Source organism: Lates calcarifer, linkage group LG21, assembly GCF_001640805.2.
Source record: "Lates calcarifer isolate ASB-BC8 linkage group LG21, TLL_Latcal_v3, whole genome shotgun sequence".
Taxonomy (NCBI): Eukaryota; Metazoa; Chordata; class Actinopteri; family Centropomidae; genus Lates; species Lates calcarifer.
This window is the reverse complement of record NC_066853.1, coordinates 2,308,520-2,333,399: the sequence shown is the minus strand read 5'-3', so window position 1 is coordinate 2,333,399 and position 24,880 is coordinate 2,308,520. Positions and strand designations below refer to the sequence as shown.

Here is a 24,880-nt window from a genome sequence, read left to right as displayed (position 1 = left end):
CATAACTAACTTGATCAAATGTAAGCAATGTATGTAATCCCTTTTTGTTTTAACCAGGAACATCATCATATATCAATACCAGACTCCATTGACAAAAACAGGAATTTTACTGAGCAGAACATGGAGAGTTGCTGGAATACCACTGCCTCCATCTGTTAGTTTGTTTGTGTTATCGTGTGACTTTCAGTGGTGGAAGAAGCATTCAGATCCTTTATTTAAATAAAAGTACAACTCAATAACACAAACAAACTAACAGATGGAGGCAGTGGTATTCCAGCAACTCTCCATGTTCTGCTCAGTAAAATTCCTGTTTTTGTCAATGGAGTCTGGTAGTGATAAAATTTCTTTCTAGTGATAAAATTTCTGCTTTAACAAAAACGATCTTACTCTTAAATAAAAAGCTCAATTTCTGTAACCACAAAGAGTCTTTTATCATAATATTTGCTAAGCTAAATGTTAGCATATTAACGAATATTTACCACATTCACGCATCACAAAGAGTAGAGATGATGATAGGAAATCATTGTTTAGACATATCCTTTAAAGCAACAGTCAGTAAAAATTAGAGGTCAGAGTTACAACCTCAGTTTTTAACTGATCCACAGGTGAACACACCTGAGGTTGTTCGTTTATCAGGTCCTGTTCTGGTTTTAATGTTGGCAGATGAATCGGTCATTTCCGCTGCACATCACCATCACGTTGGCATAAAATGTCTTTAACAGAAAACGTGAGCTCTTCACAGAAACGTCTGACCAGTCAGCAACACCTCGAGCTGTGGTTTCCGTGAGGACCAGTCTGAACCTCCACCCCCCACCTCCCCACCCAACAGAGCCGTCACATAATACTGATCATAGGAGGATTAAAAAAGAGTTTAAGTGTCTGTGTTTGCACTTCTTCCACAGCTGCAAGATAAAATCTGAAACACTTACAACACAGAGTGTCTCAGAGCTCGGTTTCAGGACCCCACTTGTCAAAGTTAGTACCCTTCATCACCTCTGAGCAGAGGACAGAGTTTACTGCAGACACGTAGAGAACAGACAGTGTCTTTTCACTGTTCACACTGTGCACAGAGCCGGGTTAACCACATGCAGAGCTGTGGGGAGGTACGAGGAGGGTGCAGCCATGAGAGATCAGCTGAACACTGTCACAAGAAAACTGAAAGTGCATTAAATGCCAGCATGGGCAGGATGCAGAAGGAGGCAAACGTGGCTGCCGCTACCTGAAATTGGACAAATATTCTGCACATAAACGCCACAAAACTTCTTCAGGATGTCCGTCTGAGGAGTGTGTAAGCTTCCTATTTTAGCTCTGCTGGTATTTTTGACCTCTTAAGCAACTTTTTTTTTTTTGTTGCACTGCATAGAAAGGAAGAGCTTAAGACATGAAGATTGCAACATGTGGAGGCATTTGTTAACAGAGTAGACAAGAGAGGACACGTGAGCTAACAGAAGAAGAAGGCCGACACATGTGAGTGTGAAGCATTTCTCCAAAAAATCAACTTACAAACAACAAAAAAATCTGAGTTTTAAGGTTAATTTTGTGCCCCTGTTTATGTGCAGACGGTTCTACATGCACATGAACGTGTCCTCATGTCTGCGCCCAGGGCAGTTCACAGTCAAGTCAATGGGACGACGGCCATCCCCTGGAGGAGCAGCAGGAAGAGACTGTCCCTGCTGGAGCAGCTGAGGGGGTGTCAGGATGCCTGGTGCCCCGGGGAACCCTGGGATAGGGAGCGGGCCCACGCTGCCATCTGTGGGACACCAGCTGGGGTGAGCTGGACCATCACTTCTAAAGCTTTAAAAACAGCATTTAAACGTAAAAATCTTTGAGTGGAGTTAAAGTCTGGATCTCTTAGGGGAGTAATTCTTGTTTTAGGAAAAAGAACACACTGATTTTGGATTTTACCTTAAATATTCAGTGTTATTATGAGAAAACCCACCTCTAGATCATCAAGCATTCATTTCCTTTTCACTTTCTTGACTTAAAGAGCCACTTATCGTCTTCTTTTCTGCCTTTTTTCATTTATTTTGAGCAAATTTAGGCTCAAAAAACAGGATTTTATTTTTATCTCCACATCTTATCATGTTTTCTACTGTCTCCATCTCCTCTGTGTTTCCTCTCTCTGCCTCCTCTCTTTTGTACTAACAAACATACTGTATTGATGCCTGATGTGCACATCTCCCCCACACTACAACTAGTTCCTTTTTTTGTTTGACATCTGATAACACAATAAACTAGTTTTGGGGCTGAATGCAGAAGTAGGGTAGCAGGGAAATGACTTTACAAAATGGACATGTCCGCTGCAAGGAGGGAATGTGAGTAGAACAAATTCATCTATTAAAAGTAAATGTGAATTATTATGCAAATAATTGGGCAGAAATGCAAAGCTCTAACTGGAAGTGATCAGTCACTGACGCATGAGTGTTTAGAGCACTGGAGCATCTGTGTTTTGTTTTTATTATTTTTTTGTTTTTTCTTGAGCAAAAAGCTAAGATTGTTATATGTTAATATAAGATGAGTCCCTGGTGTGAAACCCTGCACGTCATGGAGTTTTGTTGATTGAAAAGCTGTAATGAAACAAGTTCTCTTGTTCATTTCCGCTCAACTGGTTCCATGAATGACTAAAAGTTGCCAATGTGAATCAACGCAGTTAATATTTATTCATGTAGGATCTCAAAGTTTGCAGTCAACCTGTCTCTGTTTCTGTGCACACGGAGCATGAAAGCCACTTCCTCTCTGCGTGTATAAATGTGTGGTGGTTGTTTGAGAGCAACTCTAAATTCAGCTGTGGTGCCGTCAGTTCGTTGTGCTTTGGGATTTCGCGTGTGTTGTTTTACCCAAGTATTTATGTCTCAACCGACCAGCTTTGTTCTGTTTTAATCGCCTGTTTCCAAAAAAGGCAGCATGAGCAGATAGACTCTGTATTAAAGCATCTGTGCAGTGAAAGTAAAGTTATCTGAGTAAAAAAACAAAGCTATTATAATGATGTTTTTGTGAAACTCTGACTGGAAATACCTGACATCAACTTTTCCTAACTGAACCCCGCCTTCTCTGAATCATTGAAAACAAACAGAAAATACAAGAAAACACACACAGAAATCCTTCATGTGAAATGAAACTGTGCTAGCTTTTTATGTTCATGGTGGTTATATTTATTGGGAAAAAGTTTTTTATAGGGCCTTTAATTTAAAATATTTAATTATTTTCATGAGTCTGTAATTGGTAGCCAATGATAAAAATATGATCTGAATACAAGAGTGATGTCTAATTACAACGCTAGTGGTTCTGAGAGGCTGTACAGTGCTGCTTTCAGCCAGATGCTAATGTTAGCATGCTAACACGCTCACAGTTCTAAAGCAGATCCACTGTTTACTACGTCTTAGGTTAGCTAGGTTAGCACATTAATGTGCTAAGATCTGCTAATTATTGTTTACTATATCTCAGTTTAGTGTTAACATGCTGAGATTTGCTATTACTGTTTACTGTATCTTAGATTAGCTTGTTAGCATGCTAAGATCTGCTAATTACTCTTTATTATATCTTAGCTTAGTGTGTTAGCATGCTAAGATTTGCTAATTACTGTTTCTATATCCCAATTTAGCATGTTATCATGTAAGCTTTGCTCATCAGTGCTAAGGATACAGGTGTACTGTTTAAGATGTCTTAGTTTAGTGTGTTAGCATGCTAAGATTAGCTAATGAGTGCTAAACACAGCATGTTAAAGGAAAAATGAATTAGTTTTACAGATATTTGGATAAATTAAAATGTTAAGTGAGGATAAGACATTGGTGCAGTCAGCCATGACACTGTAACACATCTGGTTTTCCATTAAATTAAAAGGTCAGGTGTCACTCTGCTGCTCATTGACCTCCTGAATCAAACTCCAATCAGTAACGTTGCCTACAGAGAGACTTCGGGGTCTGCAGATGAGGCATTCACTGTCCTGACTGTCACTTCAGGTCCACACCAGGAGCATTAACCAGCCTCCGTGGAGTCGTATCAGCTCTCTGAGTGAACAAACAACTGTATCACTGATCAGCACAAACAAACAGAAATGACTGTTTACGTGACTTTTAGTTTCCTCACAACTTGTCAGCATGACTAATTTTCAAGCTCAAATTAACCCTGTGTTGTCACAGAAACACTGACACAGTGTTGGTGTTTATTTGCTTATTTATTTATTTATTTACACTCGTTTGTCATCACTGCTTCTCTCTGCTGTGTTGTCATGGAGTCTGGCCACTGTGAACGTTTGAGAGAAATCGTCCTTCCTGCTCAACAAGCTTCCGTAACGCTACAGAAATGAGTCACTCTGTGTGTGTTTTGTGTATTTTATGAGTGTGTGTGTGTGTGTGTCTCCCTCCCAGAGTTTCCTGGTTGTGAAGGACTGTGCGACGGCTCAGCCCAGCCTGCTGTGTGTGTCCGCCGGTGGAGAGAATGAAGCCATTCTTGATTATAATATCAAAAGCACAGGCACAGGTACGGACCAGCTGCATGCAAACACACTCTTACCTCTGTGTGTGTGTTTGTGTGTGTGTGCGCGCGCATGAGTTAGTCTTTTAAGTTCCCTTTGTGTCACTTTTTGTGGTTATTCAGTGACAGTAACTTCTGCCTAAACCGTAAAACAGCTGCAGTTTTAACACTTTCTGCTGTTTAACTCGAGTTCACCTGCAGCTCAAACCTGGCACAGGTACACACAGGTGAGATCAGGGATCAGGTGATGCCTTTCAAACTGAAAATTCAGGGTTTTTTTTTACTTTAACTGATCTGATCCACACCTGCTCTGCAAAATCAGAGGCTGAGGAGACGGCTGACCTGCAGTAACCCCACTCAGCGCTGCAAACCTCATGGCTACTGTGATAAAGCTGATAAAACCTCAGACCGGCTTTTCTTTAGAAGTCCCCATTTACTCTTCCTGGTTCGAGCTGCGTGTGTTTCCAGAAATGTTTTTTTTTTTTAACGTTTTAGACTGAGAATAATGCTGCCCACTCTTTCTCTGTTTGTGCGTCTCAGTGTTCCAGCTGTCTGACTCTCGTCTTTCCTTCTCTGACTTGGCTCAGCTCGTGCTCTTCTACTCTCTGACAAGGTAAGAGACTTGCTTCAGCTTTATAACAGAACTGTGTCTGAGATTTATTTATTTTATCTCTGCTGTTTTCTCCTGTGTGTCAGGGATGTGTTGGCTGTGTGTCTGTCGATTCCTCGGTGGATCTACAGTGTGACCGACAAGAACAAAGATCGACTCTCTCAGCTCGAACCCAGTGAGTCCTTTCACATCTCTGTCTCATGTCTTTTTTCTTTTTTTAATCAGTTAACACTTTCCAGACTAAATGACAGTTAAACTGTTTTTTTGAAATATGACTTATGTTTTTCTGACACCTTCTAATGCAGAAACTTGGCTCTGCCCACCACCTGATCAACACACTGATGAAATGACCCAAAGGGAGCTAAGCAACGTTATGTGCTCTATACAGGTATATATACTGTGTGTGTGTGTGTGTGTGTGTGTGTGTCAGATATAAGTATGTGCTGTATATATAATAAGTAGTATAAGTAAGTATATATAAGTATGTGCTTAAAAGTGTCTGGCAACATTATGGTATAGGATTCCTACAGACACAGACCTTTTTTATTTAAGAGTAAGATCCTTTTTGTTTGACCAGACTCCATTGACAAAAACAGGAATTTTACAGAGCAGCTTCTGGGATACCACTGTCTCAATCTGCTAGTTTGTTTGTGTTATAGTATGGTTCTTTTAATCATGTAAAGGATTTGAATATTTCCTTCACCACTGAAAGTCACTCAATAACACAAGCAAACTAACAGATGGAGCCAGTAGTGTTGCAGCAACTGCTCAGTAACTGCTGTTTTTGTCAATGGAGTCTGGTAGTGAAATATAGCGATATTTCTGGTAAAACAAAAAGTGTATTCGGTGTGTCACACTGTTTCTTCATTGTGTGTTTCCTCAGCTGACCTCCACCAACGGGGCCCTGTGCATCATTAATCCACTCTACCTTCGTGAGCATGGAGATGATTGGCTGACCCACAGGGCGAGTACGGTACAGTGCGCCACACAGTCGTCAACCTACAGGCGAGAGCGACGCCTCAGCACCACCCGAGCATGGACAGGGGCGGGGTTACAGAGTAAACGGGCCATCTCATTGGATCAGGAACCCACAGCTGCCAGTGTGGAGATTTCAGGTGAGGACCGATGTTGATATCGACCTCTGTATGTTTAAGTCATGACGTCACGAAAATAGTGTTTCCTGGTCCAACTTCACAGAGGTTTAAGATGTCGCAGTGCTGTGAGCCATGTTGTTTGAACAGATCTGAGTCCAAAAACTATTAAGTTGTGCATTCTACAAGAGCAAATGGCTGCAGTTGTTAAGTTTCAATTTTTAAATGGATGAGGAAAAAAGTTAGCTTTTTCCATTAGCTAGCAAACTTAGCTAACAGTGAAAGCAGTTAAACTATAGGTTTTACAGAGTGTTTCTTGCTATGAGTAGTCAGTCCTTTTTGTGCTCCCCAAAACTAAAGAAAATAGCTAGCTAACGCCAGTGGGTGCTAACATTAGCCAGCACTGGTTAGCACCCGCTAGTAAAAGCAGTTACCCATCATTTAAGCTAAGAGTTTTGTAGGGTGTCTCTTGCTGTGAGCCCACATCTTTGTTTTTTGGTTGTCAGTCTTTTTTGTGCTGCCTAGCTAAAGCAAATGAAGCTGGTCTTAGTCTTCGCCAAGCTAAGGTGAAAATAGATTATCTTAGCTAGCTATTTTCGTTATTTTTGGGGAGCACAGAAAAGGAATGACAACCAAAACACAAAGACGTGGGCTCATAGCAAGAAACACCCGGGAAAGCCCATAGCTTATATCATGGATACCCGCTTTTATGGGTGCTAATGTTAGCTAGATTAGCTAGCGTTAGCTAGCTAACGTTAGCACCCTGCTGGCTTCAGACTTTTTCTTCATTCATCTAAAAATTGAAACTTATCAACTGCAGCCATTTCCTTTTCTCTCTCTAGTCAGAAGTGAGTGCTAACTGGTGCTAACGTTAGCTAGATTAGCTGGGTTACATTTGCACCTGCTAGCAACAAACTTTGTTTTTCTTTATTCATTTACAAATTGAAACTGCAGCTGCAGCCATTTCCTCTCCTCTTTCTTCTCACAGGGAAAGTGGAAGAATGACAGCTGAGTAGGGTTTTTGTTTGATTTGGTGAATTGGACCCGGAAACATTATTTTTGTCGTTAGTGGCGTCACAGTTTCACATACACAGGTTATGTGAGGTCACTGGAAAGTGGTTTTCATAATCCACCTCTCTGTGTTCAGGTCTAACCAGAGCCAAGTCAGCTGATTCACCACACTGCTCTGCAACCCCATCAACACCAGACGTCCCAGAAGGGGTGGTCCTCAGGAGGCCCAGCCGAGACGCTGCCTGCAGCCCCCCCCATAGAGCGAGCACAGGGAGCCTGCCTCCAACTACCCCCACCACCCCTCCACACAGAGCGAGCCTGCCTCTGTATTCTCCCTCCACCCCTGGAAGTTTAAACTGTGGGGCGTCCGAGCTGCAGCAGCACGGCAGCCCCGTGCCTCAGTCTCCTCACAGGGTGTCCTGGATCGAAGATGGAGTCTGGCTGCCTCCTCCTAGGCCCTCCTCCCTCCTCCAGCCGCCGTCCCTCGAACTCGACTCGCTGTCCATCAGCAGCATAGAGGAGGAGCAGGAGTTCCAGATCCCGAGCCCCACGCCCCACCACCCGTCGGCTCACCGCTTGGCCGACAAGGTCATCCACCGGCTCTCGGCGGTGGGGCAGGCGCTCGGCGGGCTGGTGAGTCAGAAGAAGAGACTGACCAATCGCGTACAGGAGATGAGCGAGCGGAAGGGTGGCGCGTTCACGGAGGCCGTGAAGGGATTCGTGGAGACGACGCTGAAGAGAGGGGCGGATCCCGACGGGGTTACGGGGTCGGAGTACTTACAGGAAGTGAGGTCATCGCTTACTTCACTGAGGGAGTCGCTGCTGGACTCCCCAGAGATCCAGGTGTTGTTGGACAGCATCACTGACCTGACTGACCCAGAGATAGGTGAGTGAGAAAGAAGAGAGAGAAGTTTGAAAACAGATGAATAAAAACAAACCTTACAGCAGTGTCTGTGTCTGACCCTCCTGTAGACTCCCTGGTGGAGCTCTCCCTCCACAAGGTGGCGCTGAAGCCCGTCTCCGCCCACCTCTACTCCTGCATCCGCACCTCGCGCACCAACGACGGCACCTTCGAGCGTCTCCAGAGCAACCTGCGCCTGCTGGAGACGAACGGGGTGGACGAGCTGGGGGGATCGGCAGGAGTCGGAGTTCCCGACTCCGTCAACCTGGAGCGGATCCAGCAGAAGTGGGCTGACATGCATGAGGCCTACTCCCCGAACAAGAAGGTCCAGATCCTGCTCAAAGTCTGCAAGGGCATCTATCACAGCATGAGTGCTAATGCTAACTCAGGTAAACTGGTGTCTTGTCTCTGTCTTTTCTCTCTCTACCTTGTTTGTCTGTTAATGTCCCTTTAAATCCACGTCCTCCGCTCCTCTCCTGCAGGTACAGTATTCGGAGCAGATGATTTTCTGCCCTGTCTGACGTGGGTGCTGCTCCGAAGTGACCTGGTCACCTTACAGCTGGACACAGACTACATGATGGAGCTGCTGGACCCCACACAGCTACAGGGGGAGGGTGAGGCACATGTTATTGTAAATGTCTGACCACATTATGAATAGGATTCCTACAGAGACTGGCCTTTTTATTAAAGAGTAAGATCCATTTTGTTTAACCAGAAACATCGTTATATGTCACTACCAGACTCCATTGACAAAAACGGGAATTTTACAGAGTAGGAAAACAGGAGCTGCTGCCTCCATCAGTTTGTTTGTTTGTGTTACTGTGTGGTACTATTACTTAAATAAAGGGTCTGAATACTTCTTCCACCACTGAGAGTCACACAATAACACAAATAAACTAACAGATGGAGGCAGCAGTTGACCAGCAATCCTGTGCTCAGCTTGGTAAAATTGCTGTTTTTGTCAATGAAGTCTGGTAGTGGTAAAATGTTTGTTTCGGGTTAAACAAAAAAGGTGAAATGTGAAACCAAAACAAACTGGGTCAAATGTAAGCAATGTAACAAAAACATGAAGGTGTGAAAACGTCCTTAATGATGGATCGTTTTAACGTTTTTTTCCCACTAACAATAGAGATTTTACTGTTAAATTACAGTCACAACTCATAGACTCTCTCTCCTCCTTCCCCCACATCAACAGGTGGCTACTACCTTACAACTCTATACGCCTCTCTCTACTACATCAGCAGTTTCCGTCCACGACTGGCGGCTCGTCAGCTCAGCGTGGAAGCCCAACACTCTCTCAACCAATGGCATCGCAGGCGCACCCTGCACTGCAACCAATCCCGTCGCAGCAAGCACCGACGGACCATTCGCAGGCAGCCGTGTCGGGACAGGGGGTCACAGAACTCTGACACAGGAGACCAGGAGGAAAAAAGATGATTGTGTTAATACTGATGAGTCGCAGCAGCAGCAGGAGACGGAAAGCAGCACAGATGCTCTGCAGCCAATGACAGAGGAGACAGGAGGATGTGAGGACCAATCAGACACATCTGCTCTGATATCAGACTGTCAACAGGAAGAGGTAATAATGAGCAAACAGGAAAACAGACAGACTCTATGTACAGCAGAAGAAGAGGACCAAAAGGGAATGTAATGGAGAGAGAGGAATCAAATTCCTCTTCTAAAGGTCAAACAAAGCTTTTCATTAGTGTTTATGAACACACTGGTGTCAGGGAATTATGAAAACATCACCTGAAGAGGTCTGAAGATAAATCTGAAAGGTCACAAGATGATTAAAGGGATAAAGAGATATTTTCTCTTATGACCATTCTTGAATTTTAGTTTTTTTCTGTGTCTAAAAACCTTTCAAGTTAAATATTCAGGGAAGCAGATGTCACTCTGTAGTTACACTGGCCTGAATGAGTCTGAATTTAAGAGAATACTTTATTTTTTACTCTATTTGTGGAGTAGGTTGAATGTTCCCCCTCAGCTAATACTTGAGTTATTTATATGTAATAATTGATCACATTGTTGTATTAAATAGATTTCATGTTTGGAGGCTGTAAAATTTGGTAATGTGCAAAAATGAATTGGAATTCTTTTATATGCATAGTTTTAAATGTGTAAATATATGAATATGAAAATAATAATTTGCAGAGTAAAGTAATAAAATAAAAAGACTGTTTTTGTTGTAAGTCCTGTTCCTGCTCTCTTCAGTTCCATCTCCAGCAGCTGATATTTGTACTTTTTAACAAGAGGTATTGTTTATTTGCAGCTGTTTACTGTAAACTGCAGTAAATATTTACTACATGTATAAACTATTGATTCATTAATTCCTGGTAAAAAGGATACAGATATATTTTTTTTAGTGATGTAATAAATTACTCCTTGGCAGTCTTGCTATAAAACACCGTTACTTTCAGACAAGTAAAACAGCAACAACGTGTCTTCTGAAGACATGACTTTATTTATTAAACTTGTGAAAAACAAACAGAATAAACAGAAAACGTGACAGAGTGAATGACTTGACTCCAGGTTCCAGTTCTAGCTGTTGGACCAAATAAAATAAAATTGGTGGGATTTCCTTTCCCTCTAAACAACATCCGCCGTCTAGAATTCTTTCGACCAATCAGAAGCGGTCGCTAGGCGGAGCAGAATCTGTCGACGTCGGCTACCGTGTGTCGTCATTGGCCATGACCGACGCAGTGGGGAGCAGGGACGAACAATGGAGAAACAAAGTCCGAAAAATGAGCAAAAGTACGGAGTAAAACCAATGTATGAGTCGTCGCTTCGTCTCTTTGGTTTGTTAGGACTGTGACAAACCTCATTCATGAAGAAATCTGGATGTTAAAACGAGCTTTGAGCTGTCTTCGTGGAACACGAGTGATGCTGGACGCAGAGCACACCTGCTGCGCTAAGGTAAAGCTAACGAGCTAACTGATTAGCGCCTAGCATTAGCATTAGCATTGGCGGCGAGCGTTAGCACTAGCCTTCTCTTTTAATATCTGTCGGCCTTATTTTCTTTTTATAGACAGGGATATCTTGCAAGTGAAGACCCCTGTGGTGGTCATCTACTGATCCTGTTTTGCACATTAGTGATTAGTTATTTATTTGTGTTGACTTTATACTTTATTGAGCAGTTTTGTGTCATATACAGATCTGAAAATTAGATTTTAACTCTATGTCCCTCTACAATATAAATTCATATATTAATTCACAGTGAAACTTAAAGTGTGATTCTCAAGGGTTTGGTGTTTAGTTTTTTCCTAGTGTTCTCCTACACTGTTAAAGCTCTGATGGTTAAAAGTTTAAATTATCATTCTTTTATTAGTTACATTACTAGTTGTTGTGCTTGTGTTTTTCAGGTGAACTTGTGCAGGTGCAGAGTCCTCACTTGATCTCCATGTGTCAGCTGAGAACCCAGAGCCAGAGGACGTCACTGAGATGTTACAGGATCAACAAGGTAAATGTATTAAAAATGTGTAGCCTCTAGCCGGTATGTTTGATTATAGTTGGATAAGACGCAATTCTGATAGCAACGAATCTCTGTAAATACAGTACCAGGAGCAAAATGTAGTTGAAGTATTTGAGAAAAAAAATCTAGTTTGGTCCCACTGACAGATCAATAGATGAATAAATGTGAGGAGTCGTCAGATTATTAATGAAAAGACAAAAGAAAGTTCTGATTCACAGATCTGTTTTCAGTTTTTGGACTTTTTCTCAGATTTTTGTTTTTTGGTCATATTATAACATTATAATCAGGAAATAATTAATTGATGACTGATTGCTAAGAATTTTGACAACCACAGAGAGGTTGTGTCATGTGTCTTGAAGCAGTACAATAATTTTCACTGCATGGCAGTGACCAGCAAAAGGCACAGTTAGTCCACACACTCATTTTTGTGGATTTAGTGTCTTTTGACAGTTTGAACTTCATTACCCAGAAACACTCTGTGCTTTTATTCTGATGGTTGAAAAAGTTGCTCATGATTATTGTTTGTGATTGTTTTCCACAGGACCACACGACAGAATTTGAACCAGGAAATACTTCAGCTCACAGAGAAAACAGAGACAGATACGAAGATTTCCAGAAGGTCAGTGTTAGATTATTGTATTAAGCCTCTCTCTATCAATGTCTGAGCTGCAGACACTTTAAAACCTAAGTTAAAGATGCTGCATGAAATACAAAACCTTTAAAAGGATAGTAATAGGTCAAAATTGGTCAAAAAATGTCATAGTATAGTAAGGGGTCAAAATATGGTCAAAAAATGTCATAGTATATTAAGGGGTCAAAATATGTCAAAAAATGTCATAGTATAGTAAGGGGTCAAAATATGTCAAAAAATGTCATAGTATAGTAAGGGGTCAAAATATGTCAAAAAATGTCATAGTATAGTAAGGGTCAAAATATGTCAAAAAATGTCATAGTATAGTAAAGGGTCAAAATTGGTCAAAAAATGTCATAGTATAGTAAGGGTCAAAATTGGTCAAAAAATGTCATAGTATAGTAAGGGGTCAAAATTGGTCAAAAAATGTCATAGTATAGTAAGGGGTCAAAATATGTCAAAAAATGTCATAGTATAGTAAGGGCATGAAAATTGGTCAAAAAATGTCATAGTATAGTAAGAGGTCAAAATATGGTCAAAAAATGTCAAAAATGTCAAAAAATGTCATAGTATAGTAAGGGGTCAAAATATGTCAAAAAATGTCATAGTATAGTAAGGGGTCAAAATTGGTCAAAAAATGTCATAGTATAGTAAGGGGTCAAAATTGTCAAAAATGTCATAGTATAGTAAAGGGGTCAAAATATGTCAAAAAATGTCATAGTATAGTAAGGGGTCAAAATTGGTCAAAAAATGTCATAGTATAGTAAGGGTCAAAATTGGTCAAAAAATGTCATAGTATAGTAAGGGGTCAAAATTGGTCAAAAAATGTCATAGTATAGTAAGGGGTCAAAAATATGTCAAAAAATGTCATAGTATAGTAAGGCAGTCAAAATTGTCAAAAAATGTCATAGTATAGTAAGGGTCAAAATATGTCAAAAAATGTCATAGTATAGTAAGGGTCAGAAAATTGGTCAAAAAATGTCATAGTATAGTAAGGGGTCAAAATATGTCAAAAATGTCATAGTATAAGTAAAAGGCATGAAAATTGGTCAAAAAATGTCATAGTATAGTAAGGGTCATGAAAATTGTCAAAAAATGTCATAGTATAGTAAGGGGTCAAAATATGGTCAAAAAAATGTCATAGTATAGTAAGGGTCAAAATATGTCAAAAAATGTCATAGTATAGTAAGGCATGAAAATTGGTCAAAAAATGTCATAGTATAGTAAGGGGTCAAAATATGGTCAAAAAATGTCATAGTATAGTAAGGGGTCAAAATTGGTCAAAAAATGTCATAGATAGTAGGTCAAAATATGTCAAAAATGTCATAGTATAGTAAGCAATGGTCAAAAAATGTCAATAGTAAGTAAAGTCAAAAATTGGTCAAAAAAATGTCATAGTATAGTAAGGGGTCAAAAATATGTCAAAAAATGTCATAGTATAGTAAGGGTCATGGTCAAAAAATTGGTCATAAAAATGTCATAGTATAGTAAGGGGTCAAAATCAAAATGTCAAAAAATGTCATAGTATAGTAAGGGGTCAAAATGTCAAAAAATGTCATAGTATAGTAAGGGGTCAAAAATGTCAAAAATGTCATAGTATAGTATCAAAGTCAAAAAATGTCATAGTCAAAAAAAATGTCATAGTATAGTAAGGGGTCAAAATCAAAAAATGTCATAGTATAGTATCAAAAGTCAAAAAATGTCAAAAAAATGTCATAGTATAGTAAGGCAAAAAGTCAAAAAATGTCATAGTATAGTAAGGGGTCAAAATATGTCAAAAATGTCATAGTATAGTAAGGAAAAAAAAAAATGTCATAGTATAGTAAGGGGTCAAAATCAAAAAATGTCATAGTATAGTAAGGTCAAAACAAAAAAATGTCATAGTATAGTAAGGGGTCAAAATATGTCAAAAAATGTCATAGTATAGTAAGGGGTCAAAATATGTCAAAAAAATGTCATAGTATAGTAGAAAATTGGTCAAAAAATGTCATAGTATAGTAAGGGGTCCAAAAAATGTCATAGTCAAAAAAAAATCAAAATGTCATAGTCAAAATCAAAAAAATGTCATAGTCAAAAATGTCACACAAAAAATGTCATAGTATAGTTCAAAAAAAAATGTCATAGTATCAAAAGTGGGTTCAAAATGTCATAGTATAGTCAAAAATGTCAAAAAATGTCATAGTATAGTAAGGCAAAACAAAAAATGTCATAGTATAGTAAGGGGTCAAAATTGGTCAAAAAATGTCATAGTATAGTAAGGAAAATGTCAAAAAATGTCACAAAAATGTCAAAAAATGTCATAGTATAGTATCAAAAAATGTCATAGTATAGTAATCAAAATTGTCAAAAAATGTCATAGTATAGTAAGGGGTCAAAAATATGTCAAAATGTCATAGTATAGTAAGGCAAAAATTGGTCAAAAAATGTCATAGTATAGTAAGGGGTCAAAATTGTCAAAAAATGTCATAATAGTAATGGTCAAAAAATGTCATAGTATAGTAAGGGAAAAACAAAAAATGTCATAGTATAGTAAGGGTCAAAAATGTCAAAAAAATGTCATAGTATAGTAAGGGGTCAAAATATGTCAAAAAATGTCATAGTATAGTAAGCAAAAATGTCATAGTATAGTCAAAAAAATGTCATCAAAAATGTCAAAAAATGTCATAGTATAGTAAGGCAAAAATTGGTCAAAAAATGTCATAGTATAGTAAGGGGTCAAAATTGTCAAAAAATGTCATAGTATAGTAAGGTCAAAATTGGTCAAAAAATGTCATAGTATAGTAAGGGTCAAAAAATGTCAAAAAATGTCATAGTATAGTAAGGCAAAAATTGGTCAAAAAATGTCATAGTATAGTAAGGGGTCAAAACAAAAAATGTCATAGTATAGTAAGGGGTCAAAATGGTCAAAAAATGTCATAGTATAGTTCAAAATATGTCAAAAATGTCATAGTATAGTAAGGGGTCAAAATATGTCAAAAAATGTCATAGTATAGTAAGGCAAAAATTGGTCAAAAAATGTCATAGTATAGTCAAAAAAAACAAAAAAAAATAGTACAAAAAAAAAAATGTCATAGTATAGTAAGGGGTCAAAAAAAAAATGTCATAGTACAAAAATGTCATAGTATAGTAAAAATTGGTCAAAAAATGTCATAGTATAGTAAGGGGTCAAAATGGTCAAAAAATGTCATAGTATAGTAAAAAAATGTCAAAAAATGTCATAGTATAGTAAGGCAAAAATTGGTCAAAAAAATGTCATAGTATAGTAAGGGGTCAAAATGTCAAAAATGTCATAGTATAGTAAGGGGTCAAAAAGTCAAAAATGTCATAGTATAGTAAGGGGTCAAAATTGGTCAAAAAATGTCATAGTATAGTAAGGGTCAAAATGTCAAAAAATGTCATAGTATAGTAAGGGTCAAAATATGTCAAAAAAATGTCATAGTATAGTAAGGGAAAAATCAAAATAGTCAAAAAATGTCAAAAAATGTCATAGTATAGTAAGGGGTCAAAATTGGTCAAAAAATGTCATAGTATAGTAAGGGGTCAAAATGTCAAAAAATGTCATAGTATAGTAAGGGGTCAAAATTGTCAAAAATGTCATAGTATAGTAAGGGGTCAAAATGTCAAAAAATGTCATAGTATAGTAAGGGGAAAATAAAAAATGTCATAGTATAGTAAGGGGTCAAAAATGTCAAAAAATGTCATAGTATAGTAAGGGGTCAAAAAAATGTCATAGTATAGTCAAAAAATCAAAAATGTCATAGTATAGTAAGGGGTCAAAAAAAAAAATGTCATAGTATAGTAAGGGGTCAAAATATGTCAAAAAATCATAGTCAAAAACATCAAAATTGGTCAAAAAATGTCATAGTATAGTAAGGGGTCAAAATATGTCAAAAAATGTCATCAAAAATGTCAAAAATGTCATGTCATAGTATAGTAAGGGGTCAAAAATGTCACAAAAATGTCAAAAAATGTCATAGTATAGTAAGGGGTCAAAAAATGTCATAGTATAGTAAGGGGTCAAAAATGTCAAAAATGTCATAGTATAGTAAGGCAAAAATTGGTCAAAAAATGTCATAGTATAGTAAGGGGTCAAAAATCAAAAAATGTCAAAAATGTCATAGTATAGTAAGGGGTCAAAAATTGGTCAAAAAATGTCATAGTATAGTAAGGGGTCAAAAACAAAAATGTATAGTAAGGGGTCAAAAAAAAATGTCATAGTATAGTAAGGCAAAAATCAAAAAATGTCATAGTATAGTAAGGGGTCAAAATATGTCAAAAAATGTCATAGTATAGTATCAAAATCAAAAAATGTCATAGTATAGTAAGGGTCAAAAATGTCAAAAAATGTCATGTCATAGTACAAAAATTGGTCAAAAAATGTCATAGTATAGTAAGGGGTCAAAAAATGTCATAGTATAGTAAGGGTCAAAAAAAAATGTCATAGTATAGTAAGGGGTCAAAATTGTCAAAAAATGTCATAGTATAGTAAGGCAAAAATCAAAAAATGTCATAGTATAGTAAGGGGTCAAAATATGTCAAAAAATGTCATAGTATAGTAAACAAAAAATGTCATAGTATAGTAAGGGTCAAAATTGGTCAAAAATGTCATAGTATAGTAAGGGGTCAAAATGTCAAAAAATGTCATAGTATAGTAAGGCAAAAATTGGTCAAAAAATGTCATAGTATAGTAAGGGGTCAAAACAAAAATGTCATAGTCAAAAATGTCAAAAAATGTCATAGTATAGTAAGGGTCAAAAGTCAAAAAATGTCATAGTATAGTAAGGGTCAAAACAAAAAAATGTCATAGTATAGTAAGGGGTCAAAAATGTCAAAAAATGTCATAGTATAGTAATCAAAATGTCAAAATCCAAAAATGTCACAAAATTGGTCAAAAAATGTCATAGTATAGTAAGGGTCAAAATATGTCAAAAAATGTCATAGTATAGTAAGGGGTCAAAACAAAAAATGTCATAGTATAGTAAAACAAAAATGTCATAGCAAAATGTCAAAAAATGTCATAGTATAGTAAGGGGTCAAAAAAAAATGTCATATAGTAAGGGGTCAAAATTGGTCAAAAATGTCATAGTATAGTAAGGGGTCAAAATTGTCAAAAAATGTCATAGTATAGTAAGGGGTCAAAATTGGTCAAAAATGTCATAGTATAGTAAGGGTCAAAATTGGTCAAAAAATGTCATAGTATAGTAAGGGGTCAAAATCAAAAAATGTCAGTATAGTAAGGGGTCAAAATTGTCAAAAAATGTCATAGTCAAAAAAAAAATGTCATAGTATAGTAATCAAAATTGGTCAAAAAATGTCATAGTATAGTAAGGGTCAAAGTCAAAAAATGTCAAAAATGTCATAGTCAAAATGGTCAAAAAATGTCATAGTATAGTAAGGGGTCAAAAATCAAAAAATGTCATAGTATAGTATCAAAAAATGTCATAGTATAGTAAGGGGTCAAACAAAAAATGTCATAGTAAGTAAGGGTCAAAATATGTCAAAAATGTCATAGTATAGTAAGGGGTCAAAATATGTCAAAAAATGTCATAGTATAGTAAGGCAAAAGTCAAAAAATGTCATAGTATAGTAAGGGGTCAAAAATGGTCAAAAAATGTCATAGTATAGTAAGTCAAAATGGTCAAAAATGTCATAGTATAGTAAGGGTCAAAATATGTCAAAAATGTCATAGTCAAGTCAAAAAATGTCAAAATTGGTCAAAAAATGTCATAGTATAGTAAGGGGTCAAAAAAAAATGTCATAGTATAGTAAGGGGTCAAAATATGTCAAAAAATGTCATAGTATAGTCAAAAATCAAAAAATGTCATAGTATAGTAAGGGGTCAAAAAATGGTCAAAAAATGTCATAGTATAGTAAAAAAAATGTCATAGTATAGTAAGGGAAAATTGGTCAAAAATGTCAAAAAAATAGTATAGTAAGGGGTCAAAATATGTCAAAAAAATGTCATAGTATAGTAAGGCATGAAAATTGGTCAAAAAAGTCATAGTATAGTAAGGGGTCAAAATATGTCAAAAAATGTCATAGTATAGTAAGGGTCAAAAATGGTCAAAAAATGTCATAGTATAGTAAGGGTCAAAATTGGTCAAAAAATGTCATAGTATAGTAAGGGTCAAAAATGTCAAAAAATGTCATAGTATAGTAAGGGGTCAAAATATGTCAAAAAATGTCATAGTATAGTAAGGGTCAAAATTGGTCAAAAAATGTCATAGTATAGTAAGGCCAAAAAATAGTATAGTCAAAATGTCAAAAAATGTCATAGTATAGTAAGGGGTCAAAATTGGTCAAAAAAGTATAGTAAGGGGTCAAAAAAAATGTCATATAGTAAGGGGTGTCCAAAAAATGTCATAGTATAGTAAGGGTCAAAAATGTCAAAAAAATGTCATAGTATAGTAAGGGTCAAAAATTGGTCAAAAAATGTCATAGTATAGTAAGGGGTCAAAAAATGTCATAGTATAGTAAGGGGTCAAAAATGTCAAAAATGTCATAGTATAGTAAAAAATTGTCAAAAATGTCATAGTATAGTCAAGTCAAAAAATGTCATAGTATAGTCAAAATTGTCAAAAAATGTCAGTATAGTAAGGGTCAAAATGTCAAACAAAAATGTCAAAGTCATAGTCAAAAATTGTCAAAAAATGTCATAGTAGTAAGGGGTCAAAATATGTCAAAAATGTCATAGTATAGTAAGTCAAAATTGGTCAAAAAATGTCATAGTATAGTAAGGGGTCAAAAAAAATGTCATAGTATAGTAAGGGGTCAAAATTGTCAAAAAATGTCATAGTATAGTATAAAATTGGTCAAAAAATGTCATAGTCAAGTCAAAAATGTCATCAAAATGTCATAGTATAGTAAGGGGTCAAAATGTCAAAAAATGTCATAGTATAGTAAGGGTCAAAATGTCAAAAAATGTCATAGTATAGTAAGGGGTCAAAAATGTCAAAAAATGTCAGTCATAGTATAGTCAAAAAATGTCATAGTATATCAAAATATGTCAAAAAATGTCATAGTAAAGGGGTCAAAATGTCAAAAAAATAGTCAAAAACAAAAAATGTCATAGTATAGTAAGGGGTCAAAAAAAATGTCATAGTATAGTAAGGGGTCAAAAATTGTCAAAAAATGTCATAGTATAGTAAGGCAAAAATGGTCAAAAAATGTCATAGTATAGTAATCAAAAAAAAAATGTCACAAAAAAAAAAATGTCATAGTATAGTAAGGGTCAAAAATGTCAAAAAAATGTCATAGTATAGTAAGGGGTCAAAATATGTCAAAAAAATGTCATAGTATAGTAAAAAATTGGTCAAAAAATGTCATAGTATAGTAAGGCATGAAAATTGTCAAAAAATGTCATAGTATAGTAAGGGTATAGTCAAAAGTCAAAAAATGTCATAGTATAGTAAGGCAAGTCAAAAATGTCATAGTATAGTAAGGGTCAAAAATGTCAAAAATGTCATAGTATAGTATCAAAAAATGTCATAGTATAGTAAGGGTCAAAAAAAAAATGCATAGTATAGTAAAAAAAAAAATGTCATAGTATAGTAAGGGGTCAAAATATGTCAAAAATGTCATAGTATAGTAAGGGGTCAAAATATGTCAAAAAATGTCATAGTATAGTAAGTCAAAAAATGTCATAGTATAGTCAAAAAAAATGTCATAGTATAGTAAGGGGTCAAAAATGTCAAAAAATGTCACAAGTCATGTCAAAATGGTCAAAAATGTCATAGTCAAAAAATGTCATAGTATAGTAAGGTCAAAATGGTCAAAAAAATGTCATAGTATAGTAAGGGGTCAAAGGTCAAAAAATGTCATAGTCAAAATATGTCAAAAAATGTCATAGTATAGTAAGGCATGAAAATTGGTCAAAAAATGTCATAGTATAGTAAGGGGTCAAAATGTCAAAAAATGTCACAAAAAAAAAAATGTCATAGTATAGTAAGGGTCAAAATTGTCAAAAAATGTCATAGTATAGTAAGGGTCAAATGTCAAAAAAATGTCATAGTATAGTAAGGGGTCAAAATATGGTCAAAAAATGTCATAGTATAGTAAGGGGTCAAAATTGGTCAAAAAATGTCATAGTATAGTAAGGGAAAAATGTCAAAAAATGTCATAGTATAGTCAAAATATGTCATAGTATAGTAAGGGGTCAAAAATTGGTCAAAAAAATGTCATAGTATAGTAAGGGGTCAAAATTGTCAAAAAATGTCATGTATAGTAAGGGTCAAAATATGTCAAAAAATGTCATAGTATAAAAGTCAAAAAATGTCATAGTATAGTAAGGGGTCAAAAATGTCAAAAATGTCATAGTATAGTAAGGGGTCAAAAATTGGTCAAAAAATGTCATAGTATAGTAAGGGGTCAAAAAATGTCATAGTATAGTAAGGGGTCAAAAATGTCAAAAAATGTCATAGTATAGTAAGGGGTCAAAATATGTCAAAAAATGTCATAGTATAGTAAGGGGTCAAAATGTCAAAAAATGTCATAGTATAGTAAGGGGTCAAAATTGGTCAAAAAATGTCATAGTATAGTAAGGGGTCAAAATATGTCAAAAATGTCATAGTATAGTATCAAAAATGTCATAGTACAAAATGCATAGTATAGTAAGGTCAAAATGTCAAAAAATGTCATAGTATAGTAAGGGGTCAAAATGGTCAAAAAATGTCATAGTATAGTAAGGGGTCAAAATGGTCAAAAAATGTCATAGTATAGTAAGGGGTCAAAATATGTCAAAAAATGTATAGTATAGTAAGGCAAAAAATTGTCAAAATGTCATAGTATAGTAAGGGGTCAAAATATGTCAAAAAAGTCATAGTATAGTAAGGGTCAAAAATGTCAAAAAATGTCATAGTATAGTAAGGGGTCAAAATTGTCAAAAAATGTCATAGTATAGTAAGGTCAAAATTGGTCAAAAAATGTCATAGTATAGTAAGGGGTCAAAATATGTCAAAAAATGTCATGTATAGTATAGTAAGGGGTCAAAAAATGTCATAGTATAGTAAGGGGTCAAAAATGTCAAAAAATGTCATAGTATAGTAAGGGGTCAAAATATGTCAAAAAATGTCATAGTATAGTAAGGGGTCAAAATATGTCAAAAAATGTCATAGTATAGTAAGGCAAAAATTGGTCAAAAAATGTCATAGTATAGTAAGGGGTCAAAAGGTCAAAAAAATGTCATAGTATAGTAAGGGGTCAAATTGGTCAAAAAATGTCATAGTATAGTAAGGGGTCAAAAATGGTCAAAAAATGTCATAGTATAGTAAGGGGTCAAAAATTCAAAAAATGTCATAGTATAGTAAGGCAAAAATGGTCAAAAAATGTCATAGTATAGTAAGTCAAAAAATCAAAAAATGTCATAGTATAGTAAGGTCAAAAAGTCAAAAATGTCATAGTACAGTCATAGTATAGTAAGGGGTCAAAAATGGTCAAAAAATGTCATAGTCAAAAATGGTATAGTAAGGCAAAAATTGGTCAAAAAAATGTCATATATAGTAAGGGGTCAAAAATGTCAAAAAATGTCATAGTATATAAGGGTCAAAAATGGTCAAAAATGTCATAGTATAGTAAGGCAAAAATTGGTCAAAAAATGTCATAGTATAGTAAGGGGTCAAAATTGTCAAAAAATGTCATAGTATAGTAAAAAAAATGTCATAGTAAAAAAAATGGTCAAAAAATGTCATAGTATAGTAAGGGTCAAGTCAAAAAATGTCATAGTATAGTAAGTCAAAATGTCAAAAAATGTCATAGTATAGTAAGGGTCAAAATTGGTCAAAAATGTCATAGTATAGTAAGGGAAAATTGGTCAAAAAAATGTCATAGTATAGTAAGGAAAATTGTCAAAAAATGTCATAGTATAGTGGTCAAAATTGGTCAAAAAATGTCACAAAATTGTCAAAAATGTCATAGTATAGTAAGGGGTCAAAATATGTCAAAAAATGTCAAGTATAGTAAAAAAAATGTCATAGTCAAAATATGTCAAAAAAGTCATAGTCAAAAAAAAAAAATGTCATAGTATAGTAAGGCAAAAAAATGTCATAGTATAGCAAAATGTCAAAAAATGTCATAGTATAGTAAGGTCAAAAATGTCAAAAAATGTCATAGTATAGTCAAAAATGTCAAAAAATGTCATAGTAGTAAGGGTCAAAAATGTCAGTATAGTAAGGGGTCAAAAAAAAAATGTCATAGTATCAAAAAATGTCATAGTATAGTAAGGCAAAAATCAAAAAATGTCATAGTATAGTAAGGGTCAAAATTGTCAAAAAATGTCATAGTATCAAAATTGGTCAAAAAATGTCATAGTATAGTAAGTCAAAATTGGTCAAAAAATGTCATAGTATACACAAACACCAAAATGTCATAGTATAGTAAGGGGTCAAAAATGTCAAAAAATGTCAGTATAGTAAAAAAATGTCAAAAAAGTCATAGTATAGTAAGGGGTCAAAATGTCAAAAAATGTCATAGTATAGTAAGGGGTCAAAATTGGTCAAAAAATGTCATAGTATAGTAAGGGGTCAAAAAAAATGTCAAAAAATGTCATAGTAATCAAAAAGTATAGTAAGGGGTCAAAAATGTCAAAAAATGTCATAGTATAGTAAGGGGTCAAAATGTCAAAAAAATGTCAAAGTCAAAAAATGTCATAGTATAGTAAGGGGTCAAAAAAAAAAATGTCATAGTAGGGGTCAAAATTGGTCAAAAATGTCATAGTATAGTAAGGGTAAAAAATGTCATAGTATAGTAAGTCAAAATGGTCAAAAATGTCATAGTATAGTAATCAAAATGTCATAGTATAGTAAGTCAAAATGTCAAAAAATGTGTATAGTAAGGGGTCAAAAAATGTCAAAAAATGTCATAGTATAAGGTCAAAAATTGGTCAAAAAATGTCATAGTATAGTATGGGTCAAAAAATGTCATAGTATACAAACAAAAAAATAGTCAAAATCAAAAAATGTCATAGTATAGTAAGGGGTCAAAATATGTCAAAAATGTCATAGTATAGTAATCAAAATATGTCAAAAAATGTCATAGTATAGTAAGGCAAAAATTGTCAAAAAATGTCATAGTATAGTAAGGGGTCAAAAGGTCAAAAATGTCATAGTATAGTAAGGGGTCAAAATTGGTCAAAAAATGTCATAGTATAGTAAGGGTCAAAATATGTCAAAAAAGTCATAGTATAGTAAGGGGTCAAAATGTCAAAAAATGTCATAGTATAGTAAGGCAAAAATTGGTCAAAAAATGTCATAGTATAGTAAGGGGTCAAAATTGGTCAAAAAATGTCATAGTATAGTAAGGGTCAAAATGTCAAAAAATGTCATAGTATAGTAAGGTCAAAAAATCAAAAAATGTCATAGTATAGTAAGCAAAAATGGTCAAAAAAGTCATACAAAAAATGTCATAGTATAGTAAGGCAAAATTGGTCAAAAAATGTCATAGTATAGTATCAAAATCAAAAAGTCATAGTATAGTAAGTCAAGTCAAAAAATGTCATAGTATAGTAATCAAAAAATGTCATAGTATAGTAAGGGGTCAAAAATGTCAAAAAATGTCATAGTATAGTAATCAAAATTGGTCAAAAAATGTCATAGTATAGTAAGGGGTCAAAATTGGTCAAAAAATGTCATAGTATAGTAAGTCAAAAATGTCAAAAATGTCATAGCAAAAAAAATGTCATAGTATAGTAAGGGGTCAAAATTGTCAAAAAATGTCATAGTATAGTAAGGCAAAAATTGGTCAAAAAATGTCATAGTATCACAAAAAATGGTATAGTAAGGGGTCAAAATTGGTCAAAAAATGTCATAGTATAGTAAGGTCAAAATTGTCAAAAATGTCATAGTATAGTAAGGGGTCAAAATTGTCAAAAAATGTCATAGTATAGTAAGGGGTCAAAAAATGTCATAGTATAGTAAGGGGTCAAAAGTCAAAAATGTCATAGTATAGTAAGGGGTCAAAATTGGTCAAAAAATGTCATAGTATCAAATGTCATCAAAAAAAAAAATGTCATAGTATAGTAAGGCAAAAATGTCAGTATAGTCAAAAATGTCAAAAGTCAGTAAGTCAAAATCAAAAATGTCATAGTATAGTAAGGGGTCAAAAAAAAAAATGTCATAGTATAGTAAGGCATGAAAATTGGTCAAAAAATGTCATAGTATAGTAAGGGGTCAAAATTGTCAAAAATGTCATAGTATAGTAAGGGTCAAAATGGTCAAAAAATGTCATAGTATAGTAAGGTCAAAAAATGTCATAGTATAGTAAGGGGTCAAAATTGGTCAAAAAATGTCATAGTATAGTAAGGGGTCAAAAATGTCAAAAAATGTCATAGTATAGTAAGGCCAAAAAAGTCACAAAAGTCAAAAAATGTCATAGTATAGTAAGGGGTCAAAATTGTCAAAAAAATGTCATAGTATAGTAAGGGTCAACAAAAGTCATAGTCAAAACAAAAAAATGTCCAAGTCAGTATAGTCAAAAATGTCATAGTATAGTAAGTCAAAAATGTCAAAAAATGTCAAAATTGTCAAAAAATGTCATAGTATAGTAAGGGTCAAAATTGTCAAAAATGTCATAGTATAGTATCAAAAATGGTCAAAAAATGTCATAGTATAGTAAGGGTCAAAATTGGTCAAAAATGTCATAGTATAGTAAGTAAAAATTGGTCAAAAATGTCATAGTATACAAAATGGTCAAAAAATGT

At 35.0% G+C, this 24,880-nt stretch overlaps 1 protein-coding gene and 1 long non-coding RNA gene across 3 annotated transcripts; both read left to right on the top strand.

Annotated features, from left to right (window-relative positions):
• Positions 1-63: 63 nt before the first annotated feature.
• Positions 64-10,278, top strand: rinl (Ras and Rab interactor-like). 2 transcript variants are annotated; one of them, XM_051065352.1, is made up of 11 exons: positions 64-1,467; positions 1,604-1,769; positions 4,368-4,479; positions 5,014-5,086; positions 5,170-5,258; positions 5,389-5,471; positions 5,967-6,198; positions 7,322-8,071; positions 8,158-8,475; positions 8,569-8,700; positions 9,282-10,278. In XM_051065352.1, coding segments are annotated over exons 1-11 (2,199 nt in total). In that variant the 5' UTR covers positions 64-1,465; the 3' UTR covers positions 9,524-10,278. The 2 variants fall into 2 exon arrangements, with proteins under 2 accessions (XP_050921309.1, XP_050921308.1); XM_051065351.1 differs by having other exon boundaries at positions 1,560-1,769.
• A 2,605-nt stretch (positions 10,279-12,883) lies between these two features.
• On the top strand, positions 12,884-24,494 carry LOC127139035 (uncharacterized). The gene is made up of 3 exons (XR_007808857.1): positions 12,884-12,958; positions 13,343-13,391; positions 24,420-24,494. It is a non-coding gene; the product is annotated as an uncharacterized LOC127139035 (long non-coding RNA).
• The last annotated feature ends 386 nt before the right edge of the window (positions 24,495-24,880 follow it).

What these genes read in the sequence shown, in the direction of transcription:
- rinl (XM_051065351.1), top strand. Translation starts at nt 1,590, where the DNA reads ATGTCTGCGCCCAGGGCAGTTCACAGTCAAGTCAATGGGACGACGGCC. An exon ending in CCTGACTGACCCAGAGATAG is followed by an intron (nt 8,072 to 8,157) that starts GTGAGTGAGAAA and finishes ACCCTCCTGTAG; the next exon opens with ACTCCCTGGTGGAGCTCTCC. An exon ending in GAGTGCTAATGCTAACTCAG is followed by an intron (nt 8,476 to 8,568) that starts GTAAACTGGTGT and finishes CCTCTCCTGCAG; the next exon opens with GTACAGTATTCGGAGCAGAT.